The sequence below is a fragment of the Musca autumnalis genome, unplaced genomic scaffold (assembly GCF_047663935.1).
Source record: "Musca autumnalis isolate F117 unplaced genomic scaffold, ASM4766393v1 scaffold_3, whole genome shotgun sequence".
Classification (NCBI taxonomy): domain Eukaryota; kingdom Metazoa; phylum Arthropoda; class Insecta; order Diptera; family Muscidae; genus Musca; species Musca autumnalis.
Genome location: NW_027411866.1, coordinates 190550892 through 190565956, shown reverse-complemented (window position 1 = coordinate 190565956; position 15065 = coordinate 190550892). Strand labels below are relative to the sequence as shown.

Sequence of the window (15065 nt, the reverse complement as noted above, 5' to 3'; positions counted from 1 at the left end):
CCCGAATCACTTTGATTTTTGTTGAAGCAACTTGCATTCGCTGCCTCAATTACGATGGTAATTTTTTCAGGGGCAAGTTCATCTTCAGAACTGGTCCATATCGGTCCTCTCCTTAGGGCAAAGCCGTTCTTTGGTATTGCTGAAGTTACGAAGTTTTTCGGCAATTCATACACACACGACCCGAACGCAACGAAAGAGCACACAAAAGAGAGCGAATGTTTTGATTTATTTTCGTTTTCCAGCATGCGTGCGTACAACCTTACTAACACCCTGTCAAAAGTTGCCTATATTCAGAATGTCGTGTGCTCCCTTCTTGGTCGGCAGTGCCTTAGGGTGCCTCACCACAAAAATTCAACATTTGTGTCTAAGTGCAGTTTAGGGTCTGTTCGAAGATCCTTTGAAAATGTATACCGATGCTGTTCATTATGGTCCTGTTTAGTGCGAAATTATGTTTTCCTTGGATAAGTTGAAGCTTCCAGGCATACTGGTGAAATATTATACGATGGTCCACTGAAATGACTAGTGGTCGCGATATCTATCGAAAATATATGACTCCCAAAATAAGATCAACTTCCATAAATAAATTAGATCTCTTTCCCATCATATAATTTTATAAGTATTTTTAATGACTTATTTCTCTAAATACTGTCTTTTTTAGGAATTGAGCGTTATTTTACCAATATCGCAATATGGGTTTATAATACTTAGCAATTTCATTTGATTTTTATGGATGTAATTTCTAAATTTAATGCTTCGTGCACCAACCTTTACCACTGATTTTTCTACTTCTAGCCTCACTCTCTAAAATATAAAATATGCATTTCTATAACTTTATTTACATTTTGATTAACTGCAATCGTTAAATTATATAATTACTTATATATAATAAACATCTTTCTATGTTTTACCTTGTGCCACTTCCATGAAACACTTTCTTTAACAAATGGCGTTGTTTCATTTTTTGTAAACAACGGTATGCCATAGGTGGTGGTGTTCACACGCCGATAACCGCCCAAATGATCATGACGACCAATAATATTCATGTTTCTCCCAAAGAAGTTGACTGCGAATTTCTTTGTTGGGGGGCCAAACAAACGTCGTTGTTATCACTCTCACTTTTCACACGCACACTTTGCGTAAGCATTAATGCAACAACTAATCAGTATTATTTTTTATATGCAGCAAATTACAACACAAATTAATTATTTTTTGTAATATATAAGATAATATTTTTCAATATTAATTTGGTGTTTTATATTTAAATACAAAATTTTTATTTCCGCAAAAAATTTTAATTTATTTTGTAAACGTGTTATGCGTATCATTTGTTTGTTGTTTAAATTAGAATTTATTTTGTCGTTTTGTAATATTTTTGTCACAATTTAATTAACATTTTTCTGTTATTTTGTAATGGAATTTTTCTTCGTCGTCATTATTTTGTTATTTCTTATTTTATTTTCTTACATTTATGTTAGGTAGTAGCATGTTTGTCAAGACAAGTTCTTCGTCGAATGCCAACCGTTTTGTAACTAACTAAAATTTAACAAAATGTAGATAAAAATCAAACGCACTTCATTTGGATTAGTTGTTGTCTCAGCAAATTAATTCACTATTTATGTCTTATTTGAGCTTCGTTAGAAATGATGGCAACAATAACAACAACAACTTCAGCATCAGCAACTTTTGAAAATTATACCATTTATTTTCAAATCCGTTGTCTTGACATTGTGTAACATCTTGCAGCTTTAACTGTTAATTACGTACAGCAATTGGTGAAGAACAATTAGATTTAATGAGATTTTACTACCTAAATAAAAACATAAACATTTGGCGGCATCTTAAAACAATTTTATAAAATGGGCCCTCAGGTACAGTTGTATTTTTTATTGTATTAGCATGGGTATAAGCAATTGCCTAATATGCCTAAAAGGGTTACAGTTTCGAAAATCTCTCGGAAATAATTTAAAAAGTCCACGATTAAAGCTTAAAAAATCCATCAAAAATTCTGAAAAATCCATCAAAAATTCTGAAAAATCCACAGTTTTAGCAACAATTTTCTTCAAAAATACACCCTTTTTGTTCAAAGATGCTTTTAAAAGAATCCACGCTTTTTGTTCAAAGATGATTTTAAAAGAATCCACGCTTTTTGTTCAAAGATGCTTTTAAAAGAATCCACGCTTTTTGTTCAAAGATGCTTTTAAAAGAATCCACGCTTTTTGTTCAAAGATGCTTTTAAAAGAATCCACGCTTTTTGTTCAAAGATGCTTTTAAAAGAATCCACGCTTTTTGTTCAAAGATGCTTTTTAAAGAATCCACGCTTTTTGTTCAAAGATGCTTTTAAAAGAATCCACGCTTTTTGTTCAAAGATGCTTTTAAAAGAATCCACGCTTTTTGTTCAAAGATGATTTTAAAAGAATCCACGCTTTTTGTTCAAAGATGCTTTTAAAAGAATCCACACTTTTTGTTCAAAGATGCTTTTAAAAGAATCCACGCTTTTTGTTCAAAGATGCTTTTAAAAGAATCCACACTTTTTGTTCAAAGATGCTTTTAAAAGAATCCACGCTTTTTGTTCAAAGATGCTTTTAAAAGAATCCACACTTTTTGTTCAAAGATGCTTTTAAAAGAACCCACGCTTTTTGTTCAAAGATGCTTTTAAAAGAATCCACACTTTTTGTTCAAAGATGATTTTAAAAGAATCCACGCTTTTTGTTCAAAGATGCTTTTAAAAGAATCCACACTTTTTGTTCAAAGATGCTTTTAAAAGAATCCACGCTTTTTGTTCAAAGATGCTTTTAAAAGAATCCATGCTTTTTGTTCAAAGATGATTTTAAAAGAATCCACGCTTTTTGTTCAAAGATGCTTTTAAAAGAATCCACACTTTTTGTTCAAAGATGCTTTTAAAAGAATCCACGCTTTTTGTTCAAAGATGCTTTTAAAAGAATCCACACTTTTTGTTCAAAGATGCTTTTAAAAGAATCCACGCTTTTTGTTCAAAGATGCTTTTAAAAGAATCCACACTTTTTGTTCAAAGATGCTTTTAAAAGAATCCACGCTTTTTGTTCAAAGATGCTTTTAAAAGAATCCACGCTTTTTGTTCAAAGATGCTTTTAAAAGAATCCACGCTTTTTGTTAAGAAGGTGCTTCAAACCATTTTCATTAAAAATCCACGCTTTTTGTTAAGAAGGTGCTTCAAACCATTTTCATTAAAAATCCACGCTTTTTGTTAAGAAGGTGCTTCAAACCATTTTCATTAAAAATCCACGCTTTTTGTTAAGAAGGTGCTTCAAACCATTTTCACTAAAAATCCACGCTTTTTGTTAAGAAGGTGCTTTAAACCATTTTAATTAAAAATCCACTCTTTTTTTAAGAAGGTGCTTCAAACCATTTTTATTAAAAATCCACGCTTTTTGTTAAGAAGGTGCTTCAAACCATTTTCATTAAAAATCCACGCTTTTTGTTAAGAAGGTGCTTCAAACCATTTTCATTAAAAATCCACGCTTTTTGTTAAGAAGGTGCTTCAAACCATTTTCATTAAAAATCCACGCTTTTTGTTAAGAAGGTGCTTCAAACCATTTTCATTAAAAATCCACGCTTTTTTTAAGAAGGTGCTTCAAACCATTTTCACTAAAAATCCACGCTTTTTGTTAAGAAGGTGCTTTAAACCCTTTTAATTAAAAATCCACTCTTTTTTTAAGAAGGTGCTTCAAACCATTTTTATTAAAAATCCACGCTTTTTGTTAAGAAGGTGCTTCAAACCATTTTCATTAAAAATCCACGCTTTGTGCTTCTAAAAATTTCCTTTAAAAATCCACGCTTTGTGCTTCTAAAAATTTCCTTTAAAAATCCACGCTTTGTGCTTCTAAAAATTTCCTTTAAAAATCCACGCTTTGTGCTTCTAAAAATTTTCTTTAAAAATCCATGCTTTGTGCTTCTAAAAATTTTCTTTAAAAATCCAAGCTTTGTGCTTCTAATAATTTTTTTTTTAAAATCCACGCTTTGTGCTTCTAAAAATTTTCTTAAAAATCCACGCTTTCTGCTTCTAAAAATGTTCTTTAAAACTTCATGGTTTTTGCTTAGATGGGCTTCTAAAAATTTTCTTTAAAAATCCACGATTTTTGTTCAGATGTCGCTTCTAATTATACCCTAAGCATTTATGCTAACGAGGGTATATACACTTTCATACGGGCAAAATGTGCCTCATCGAAATAATGGTTTTAGACCCCAAGTATGTTTGGACGAAATGTGTTTCAGACTATTTGGAGTCGATTAAACAATGTACGTCCGTCTGTCTCTCTGGCTGGAGCTCACGATAACTCTCGAACGGATCAACCGATTCGGTCCAAAATTTGGCTTTCGCAATATTTTGTTCAAATTTAGTTTAAGATCGAAGATTGGTTATATCGGTCTACTCCTTCCGGTACCTCTCCCACAAAAGTTCGAAAATGTTCGAAAATTTTGTACGTACGGTCCATAATTTGAAACTCGTGAAATGTCTACCCGACTTAGATGAGGTTCCAATATGGACTCAATCGGTCCACTCATTCTGGTTCCTCCCACTCAAAATTTCGGATAAGTGCAGTTTAGGACCTGCTCTCGAATCTCTTTGATTTTTGTTTTAGCAACTTGTACTCACTGTCCCCCATACGACGGTACAAGTTTCATTAAGGGCGAGTCCATACTTCCTGAGAAAATAGCCTGAAAACCCCTATAACACCGTGTGAGGTGTTTGGAGCGCAAGATAACTCTCGAACAGATCTGCCGATTGGGTCCAAAATTTGGACTTAGTAATATTTTTCCCAAACATAGTTTAAGTTCAAAGATAAGCCATATCGGTTCATTCCTTCAGGTACCTCCCCCACAAAATGTCAAAAATGTTCGGAAAAATTGTTCGTTCGGTAACTTTTAAAGGGTGTGGCCGAATTGGTCTATACTTTACACATTCTAATATATCTACCAGGTATATATCAGGTTCAAATATGGACTATATTTGTCCACTTCATCCAGTACCTCCCAAACAAAATTTTGGATAAGTTTACTTTAAGACCTGCTATCGAATCACTTTGATTTTTATTGAAGCAACTTACATTTTTTTCAGGGGCAAGTCCACACTTCTATGGCACCATATGTAGTGGCTGAAGATCCACTTCCATAATATTCAATGTCGATCCATTCCTTAAAGTAATTCCTCCGCAAAACTTTTGCTCTTTAATCCTAATAACATTTTTGTCGGTTCATACGCCCAAAATTTATAAAACCCTCTAAATACATACGTTTTTGGGAAAAAATTGTTTCAGTATGCACAGGCTGAGGGTATATATCTGTCGGCTAAGCCGACTGATACTTTTTTACTTGTTTTTTTTTTTTTAACCACGCTTTTGTTCATAGGATGCTTTTTAAAATTTTCTTTAAAAATCCACGCTTTTTGCCCAGATGGTGCTTTCATATTTTTTTGTTTTAAATCAAGATTACTGCTCGATGGTGCTTCTAAAAATTTTCTTTAAAAATCCACGCTTTTTGCTCAGATGGTGCTTCTATTTTTTTTTTTAATAAAGTTTTCTGCTCGATGGCGCTTCTAAAAATTGTCTTTAAAACTCCATACTTTTTTCCACGTTTTTTGATCAGATGCAGCTTTTGAAAAGTTTCTTTAAAAATCCACCATCTTTGTTCAGTTGGCGCTTCTAAAAAGTTTCTTTAAAAATTTACGCCTTTTCTTCAGATGGCGCTTCTAAAAAGTTTCTTTAAAAACTCAAGTTTTTTGCTCAGATGATGCTTTTAAAAATGTTCTTCAAATAATTTTCTTTAAAAATCCACTCCTTGTGCTCAGAAATGTTCTTTAAAAAAAAACGATTATTGCTCAGATGGTGCTTCTAAAAATTTTTGCTCAGATGTTGCTTTTAAAAATTTCTTAAAAATGCAAGAGTTTTGCTCAGATGTTACTTCTAAAAATGTTCTTAAAAAAGCACGATTTTTGCTCAGATAGCGCTTCTAATTTTTTTTAATCCACGCATTCTGCTTAGATGGTGCTTCTAAAAAATTTCTTTAAAAACGAAGCTTTTTGAGATGGTGCTTCTAAAAATTTTCTTTAAAATTCCAAGCTTTTTTTTCAAATGTTTCTTCTAGAAATTTTCTATAAAAATCCACGCTTTTATCTCATATGGTGCTTCTAAAAATCCACAATTTTTAGTCTGTTGGTAGGCTAGCAGCGACACAAATGCCAAAGGTGAGTCCGTATTCGAGTTTATCTTAAAATATAATCTTAGAATATGCAACAGGGGAAACGAATACACTTTTCAAAATAGAATCAGGGGGGAGGTTATAGACATAACCCTCATTAATAAAGACGAATCTCTAATCAGTGACTGGAGGGTATCGGAAGAATGCTCCTTTTCGCATCATCGGAAGATATTCTTCCAAGTCTCTGTTAATGGCATTCGACAGCCACCAGTTAGAAATCCACGGAAAACCGATTGGAACAAATTCAATGAACTAGTAAGCTCCAAGCTGGGAGTATCACGATACCCCCAAATAGCCACAGAGGTTAATAGCGCAGTGAAGTACGTGACAGAGGTTTTGGTGGACAGCTATGAGACCGCCTACCCACTCACCTACCCAGGCAGAAGATGTCAACCGGTCTGGTGGTCGAATGATCTGGCTAATCTCAGAAAGACTAGCAGAAGGCTCTATAACAAAGCCAACAAAACGAAGTTGTCCACAGATTGGGAGAACTACAAAGTATCTTTCAATAAGTACAACAGCGAAATAAAGAAGGCTAAACGCAGATCATGGGTCTGCTTTAGCGAGTCTATAGAGGAAGTAAAGGATGTAGCCAAAGGACCCCAAATCCATCGGCAGTATCAAACGGGATGATGGCACATGGACTAACTCCGGTCTAGAAACTCTGGATCTCCTAGACAAAACCCACTTTCCCAACTGCATGGATGCACCAGATCGCTCAGCCGATCCACCTATGTGCAACCAAGCCACAGGGGAAGTGAGTGTCATCGAGGAGATTATAAGTCAGACAAAGATAGCTTGGGCGATAAACACTTTTAAGCCTTTTAAATCACCTGGTCCAGATGGTATTTTCCCTGCAATGCTACAAAATGCACTGGAGGTGTTGATCCTACACCTGGATCACATTTATAGGGTCTGTCTACGTCTATCGCTCACTCCGGTTCTGTGAAGGGAGATCACGGTGACATACATCCACAAAGCGGGGAAGTCAAGTCACACACTTCCTAAAGACTATAGACCAATCAGCCTATCTTCCTTTCTATTGAAAACCTTAGAAAGATTGCTTGATCTAGGAATAAGGTCCAAGCTTGAAAACAGTGTTATAAGTCCTGCCCAACACGCCTACATCAAAGGCAGATCGGTGGAGACTGCACTAAATGAAGTAGTTGGTTTAATCGAGAGGAATATGATGGGCTTAAATTATACGTTAGCAGCGTTACTTGACATAGAACGCGCCTTTAATAACGTCAAACTCGAATCCATCCACAATTCACTCCTGAACTTAGATGTTTCCACCACACTGATCAATTGGATCGATGGAATGCTTAACGGCAGGATAATCAATTCAAATATCGGTGAGACCTCCATTCGGAAGTCTGTCACCAGGGGCACACCACAAGGTGGCGTACTATCTCCACTGCTGTGGCTCCTGGTGATTACGAAATACTTAAGGAATTTGACCAAATACGTATAAAAACAGTAGCTTGTGCTGATGACGTGGTCCTAATAATCAGCGGGAAGTTCCCACAAACGCTATCGGAACTCATGCAAGGAGCTCTAGTCAATTTATCAAGATGGGACCACAACAATGGACTTGGGGTGAACCCATCAAAGACAGAGCTGGTTCTGTTTACGAACAAGAGAAAAGTCAAACCATTCACCCTACCAACGCTGAATGGAGTGGCCCTAAAGCTCTCTCTAGAGGCAAAGTACCTTGGCATTACCATGGACCACCAACTAACGTGGAAAAACAATGTCGAAGAACGTGCCAAGAGAGGCCTTATAGCCCTTTATTCATGCAAGAACTCTTTTGGTAAGAGTTGGGGATTGAAACCACTGGTCATGCACTGGATTTTTACGGCCAAAGTTCGCCCTATTCTAACTTATGGTTTGGTATGGTGGAATGCATTAAGTAAGACATCCCTTCTCCACAAGATTAATACCGTTCAAAGAGCGGCATCTCTCTTAATTACCGGTGCCATGAAAAGCACTCCACAGGCTGCTCTCAATGTATTACTGGATCTTCATCCGCTGAATCTCGTGGTGCAAGAGTTGGCAGCAAAGAGTGCTCTCCGACTCAAGGAGATAAGCTCATGGCGCAACTTCGACTATGGCCACGCTGTTATTTTACGACGATCTGGACTATCAGTGGGATCGGAGGTAATCAGTGACTATATATCACCACAACTACACTTCGACGAAATTGATGTTCGGATACCTGACAGAGAAGCCTGGACCCACAACTCCCCACCTCTACCCGGTACAGAGGTTTATACCGACGGCTCCAAGATTAAAGAGGAACAGGAGCGGGCGTCTACAGCGATACCCTCAACTTACGGATCTCGTACAAGCTAAGCGAAAATTGTAGCGTCTTCCAAGCCGAAATCTTTGCGGTCACGAAAGCAGCAGAGTTGATAAAAACAAGTAAAAAAGTATCAGTCGGCTTTGCCGACAGAGATATACCCTCAGCCTGTGCAAATTGAAGCACTTTTTTTCACAAAAAACTTATGGTTTTAGGGGGTTTCAAAATTTTGGTCGTATGAACCGACAAAATTGTTGATTAGGATTAAAGTTCAAAAGTTTTGCGGAAAAGGTACTTAAAGGAATGGACCGACATAGACCATGGGGGTGCCATATGGGGGTTTTTACACCCTTCGGGCTGTTTTCTCAAGAAGTATGGACTTGCCCCTGAAACAACTTTTACCATCGTAACTGAAGCAGCGAATGTAAGTTGCTTCAACAAAAATCAAAGTGATTCAATAGCAGGTCTTAAAGTGAACTTATCCAAAATTTTGTGTGGGAGGTACGGGAAGGAGTGGAAAAATATAGTCCATATTTGAACCTGATCTATATCTGGTAGATATTATGAGAATGTGTAAAGTACTCCCATCAAGAGTTATCGAGCGCACAATTTTTCCGAATATTTTTGAACTTTTGTGGTGTAGGTAGCCGAAGGAGTGGACCGATATGGCTTATTAACGAACTTAAACTAATTTTGGAAACAATATTACGAAGGCCAAATTTTGGCCGGAATCGGCATTTCCGTTCGAGAATTATCTTGCGCTTCCACCCTTTTCCACTTTCAGGCTATTTTTTCAGGAAGTATGGACTTGCCCCTGAGGAAACTTGTACCTTCGTATAGGAGACAGTGAATACAAGATGTTACAACAAAAACCAAGGCGATTCGAGAGCAGGTCCTAAACTGAACTTTTCCGAAATTTTGTGTGGGAGGTACTCGAAGGAGTTTACCGATTGAGTCCATATTGGAACCTCATCTAAGTCTGGTAGAAATTGCATAATGTGCAAAGTATGGACCAACTCGGTTACTCCCTTCAAGAGTTATCGTACGCACAAATTTTCCGAACATTTTCGAACTTCTGTGGGGGAGGTACTGGAAGGAGTGGACCGATGTAATCCATATTTGAACGTGAACTAAGTTTGGACAAAATATTACGAAAGCCAAATTTTGGACCGAATCGACAGATCCGTTCGAGAGTTATCTTGCGCTGCAACCACTACACACGGTGTCATAGGGTTTTTTGTAACATTGAGGCTATTTTCTCAGGAAGTATGGACTTGCCCCTAATGAAATTTACAGCGTCGTATAGAGGACAGCGAATACAACTTGCGTAAACAAAAATCAAAGCGATTCGAGACCAGGTCCTAAACTGAACTTTTCCGAAATTTTGTGGAGGAGGTACCCGAAGGAGTGGACCGATTGAGTCCATATTGGAACCTCATCTAAGTTTGGTAGAAATTACACGATGTGCAAAGTATGGACCAAATCGGTTATTTCCTACAAGAGTTATCGTGCGCACAAGTTTTGCGACAATTTTTGAACATTTGTGGGGGAGGTACATGAAGGAGTGGACCTATATGGCCCATCTTCGAACTTAAATCGAATCTGGACAAAATATTTTGATACCCAAAATTTGAACCGAATCGATTGATCCGTTCGAGAGTTATCGTGCGCACCAGCCAGCCAGACAGACGGACAGACAGACAGACGGACGGACATTGCTAGATCTACTCAAAATTGTCTGAAACGGATATCGTACAAACATACTTGGGGTCTAAAACCATTATTTCGATGAGGCACATTTTTGGTCGTATCAAAGTGTAAATACCCTCTTTATCCTAAAGGCTGAGGGTATAAACATGGAAGGGGACATACATGGACCGGTGGCTATCTATGTGGATAGTCAAGCGGCCCTAAAATCACTTAGATCCCATTCAATCAAGTCTGCTGCGGTCTTGCACTGCAGAAAAGCTTTGGAGGTCCTAAGATCAATCGTTACCTTGTTCTGGATCCCGGGGCATTGCGACATCGAGGAAAATGAAAAAGCGGATGAACTGGCGCGTCGCGGATCTGATTCAAACGACATCGAAATCGATAACTCAATCAAGCCACCCTTGTGTCACTTCATGCGGCTCCTAGAACAAGTATACAGGGAGAAGGCTGGTCAGATTTGAAACAACGAACCTGGCTGTAAGGTATCAAAGGCAATCTGGCCCAACCTCTCCAAACGGAAGACCACTTCTCTACTCTCTATGAGAAAACCCGACCTGAAACTAATGGTTGGAGTAATCACGAGACACTGCAGAAAAAGATCAATGACCTGCAAATGGGATAGAGATGACTCCACGGACTACTGCAGATTATGCGAAGATGAAGAAGAAACAGAGACGTTTGAGCACTTATTATGCCGTTGTCCAATGCTCAGGACCAGGAGAATCCAAACAATGGGTGAACATACAATTTCATCTCTGACAACATTCTGCCATGCCGACAACACTGCTTCTTCTCGCCAAGGGTCTGAAGTGGCTTCAACACGAACGAATCACAGCACCTTAATAAGGCAATACCTCCTTACTCGCTCTCCTTTCTAAAATAATTTCTCAATTGTCTTTCAATCCATAACACTTACTTAGATATTCTAAATTATTCTTACTTATTTAATTATTCTTATTTCTTACTTCTTAACTCGATACCTTCTATGGATGAACTATAGGATGAACACAATTATTGATGTACACGCCTGCACGTTGTCGTAACAACAGAGAATAACAAATTCGAATGAGAGCCATGTCAGCCGTTGTTTAACATAGGGACATTACTCTCCCATCAATTCTCTCTCATTTATTTTGGACATCAATGAACACAATGGACCATAAGGTCTCCGAGTGGAGTGGCTGTCTAACACGACAGCTGCGCGTCCTTCAACCCAGAGCGTTGATGCTCAAATTATTTTGTTCATTTGTCTCTCTGAGACTGTCTTTCCTTTGCTAAACCACGGCAGATAAGAAAAAAGAGAATGTCTGTTGTTGTTGTAGTCACGTTAACGTATATGGATGATCTTGGCTGAGGCAGAACAATTTTTGGGTCTCTCTTGTGCTCTCAATGAGCGTAAATTTGTTGTTGTTCACAACGTGTTAGCATCTACACAGGCTGTGAGCGATAACAAATTTAAGCTCACTTAGAGCACATGGGCTCTCTTGTGAGTCACAATGCCTACCCTTGCTTTAACCCAACCTAGTCTGTTGGTGGTTCTAACATTTTTCTTTCTCTTTTTACAAAATTTCACCTCACATCTTGCACCGTCCCACTCTAATATCTAATGATCATCATCATTACTATTACGTCTTATCCAACCGTTACATGATGATGTTGATCATTAGTTTTAATTGTTTCATAGTGTGTGCTGTTTATGTCACTGTTTTCTTGTCTTTCTAACAAACGAATGTTGTCGTTACCGTGGTCGTACCTCCTCCGCCTCAGCCGTGGAATCACATAATATTTGCACACTCGATTTATTTTACTTATTGACACATTTCTTTAGTCTTTCTCTTTATTGTCCCCCCGCGTGAACAAACGAGATTTGAAAGGAGGTCTTTGTTAGAATGTCAACCAACAAAACCCATACCAAAAAATTGCAGTTTTGGCGTTGATACCCGTTAGAGTGTTCCTGATTTTTTTTCTTCCCATTTGGTAACAAAAGATCAACGTAAATGCACAACAAGTTTGGAAATTGTGTGATTTCATTTGAATTCGCACTTTTGCAAATCACGCTGTGTACATTTTCTTGTTTTGTTTGCAATTTACCTTGTATCATTGGCATCACAGCTAGGTGACTTGTTTTGGCGACAATACAACCCCACCCCTCTTTTTGTTACGCGCATGTGTTACTGTTATTCATCCGTCCATTCATTCAAACCATTCATTCATTTGCTAATTTCTTTAAATGATTTTTATGGGCTTTTAATTAGCACACTTCGTTCGATTCGATTTGTTGTTTATATTATTTCCCTTCGATATGATTTTCAGATGTTTTCGTTTTATCAACTTTGAGTGTTTGTGCGGCTTGTTATTGTTCATCTTCAAAAGTAGACTGAAAATACACAAATAACGGTAGCCAGCTAATGTGTGTATATTTTTCTCATTTGATTGATATTTTAACACCTACTTTTCGATATTTATTTGCAGACGTTTACATTGGGCGTCTTTGTGCCGTTATAAACAACAACCAGGCAATAGGTAAGTCTACTCGTAATTTCTTTTACTGTGTTTTAGCTTTAGACGTTTGCGAATTAATTAGAAAGTCCATCACTTAGTAGTATTATCTGATGGATTTTCATCTGTAGACTATGAATGGGTTTAGTAAAGTTTCAAGACTCTTTGCCTGGCTTTATTATCGGGCCCATCTTACCCATTTTCCACACTCAGCACAATTTGGTTGGCTAGCGACAAGTTGGATGTGTTGGGTATAATCAAAACTTGGCGGACTGAATCCACAGTCTTCTTCTCTCATGCTATGCAAAGCTGTAGCATTCAGAAAATGTTAAGCAATAGTACATCCGGTGTCTGAGGATTTTTCGGATATTAGAATTTACCAATCCATGCATTTCAATTATGACTTTTCTATCCCATGTATTATCCATACGATACACAAGATACACGATAGGTAAATGTAAAATAATTTCATTTTAATAATCTCACAAATTGGACAATCCTATAATATTTCGAATTCAAATATCTATGTATGTATGTAGATGTACATATATGTATAATATTTTCTTACAGTTACACTTTTTTCTTGGCAACAAACATTTTTGCTCAAATATATTAAAGAAACAAATATCTCATAAATAAATTGATATAACAATTAATAAAATACATACGTGAATACAAATTGAAATTGGTTAACTATTGTTGACTTTCTATCAATAGGAAATAAAAATATGAGAAAGAGTACAAAAGTGTTTTAAATTCAAACATAAATAACAGTTACCGCTGAATAGATACATGTTATAGTGATATTTATCATACTCTATCAAAAAATGATACAATGGCGAGGTATTGTCATAAGATATGACGTATTTGACGAAATAGCAATGTACCTATAAAGTTTTAGACATTTTTAAGATTTTTTGATTAAAAAGCAAATATTTATTACTCGTGAAATAGCAGACTTCACACTGTTTGAGGTCACTGAATTGATAGTTTTTCTATCGATACAATCGGAACGAAAGAAAAGAAAAACGAATCCCTCTAAAGTTGACGATCCCCGCAAACGTTTTAAGAACCATGATCTGCGAATCTGCACCTGGAATGTCCGCACTCTTTATAGAGAAGGTGCAGTCTTCGCATTGGCAGACGTACTTGAAAATTACAAGGCCGATATTACTGCCATACAGGAAATTGGATTGGGAATGGATTGGGAATGGCGTAACAACACCTAAAGGTGACGCACTAACTACAAATCCGCAACCAAACTCATGCTTTACGGCATGGTAGCTATAATACAGATACCATGACGTAAAGCATGAGTGTGGTTGCGGATTTGTAGTTAGCCGGAGACTAAAACATCTGGTATCCAGCTTCACCCCAGTGAATGAAAGACTTGCTGCAATTCGAATAAAACCTAAATTCTTCAACATCAGCTTTATTAGCGCTCATGCTCCCACTAAAGAAAAGGACATACAGACTAAAGATATATTTTACGAGGGTTTAGAAGAAGCATATGACCGTTGCCCTGCCTATGACATTAAAATTATTCTAGGCGATTTTAATGCCATATTTGGAAAGGAGAATATCTTTGGACCAACAGTCGGGAAATTCAGCCTGCACAGTGAAACATCTGACAATGGTATGAGGCTGATAAACTTTGCAGCTGCAAAAAACATGGTAGTTAGCAGTACCAGATTTAATCATCTCGATATTCATAAGGGCACCTGGCTGTCTCCAGATCAAAGAACAAGTAATCAAATTGATCATGTTGTGATAGATGGAAGACATTCATCGAGCGTGTTGGATGTACGATCGTTCCTAGGCGCAAACATTGATTCGGACCACTGCCTTGTTGCAGCAAAGATACGTATCCGTCTAAACGTTGCAAATAAAGCACGAACAGACACAACGCGGAAGTTGGGCATCACCTAGCCCAATTGCGTAATGAGAGCACTCCTTGTCCCGATAACAACACAATGGCAAAATATTACCCACTCCATGCAAACAGCCGCAAAATCCATACTTGGATACCAGAGCAGAGGAGGTAGCCAGTCGGCTGAAAATCGGCGGCGCGCCGCCTCCGCTCGTTTTCTTCGAGTCGAGCCGCCGCCGATTTTGTCGGCTCAAATCGGCTAAAAATCGCCAGTCGTCAAATCGGTAGAAACGGCGCGCGCCGATAATTTTCAGCAAAAATCCATGAAATTTCGCGAAATTGAAAAAATGTCATGACATTTTGCTTCCTGAGAAATTTTATGAAATTTCTGTAGTGGAGAATTTGATCTAAGAACGTCTAATTTCATAAAATTTTTTAATGAAATTCATT

The 15065-nt window shown here is 37.4% G+C and overlaps 1 protein-coding gene across 9 annotated transcripts in view; it reads right to left on the bottom strand.

The window, feature by feature from the left end:
• The window catches only part of LOC141398605 (phospholipid-transporting ATPase IF-like), a 106496-nt gene that overhangs the window by 51098 nt on the left and 40333 nt on the right, over window positions 1-15065 (bottom strand). For 3 of the 9 annotated variants that reach the window (XM_073976018.1, XM_073976017.1, XM_073976020.1), the window contains one exon: window positions 909-1533. The exons of 3 other annotated variants lie outside the window; for them this stretch is intronic. In XM_073976018.1, coding sequence (XP_073832119.1) covers window positions 909-1043 — 135 coding nt within the window. In that variant the 5' untranslated portion in view covers window positions 1044-1533. The remainder of the gene's footprint in view (window positions 1-908; window positions 1534-15065) is intronic. 3 more of the 9 variants (XM_073976021.1, XM_073976019.1, XM_073976022.1) reach the window with 3 other exon arrangements.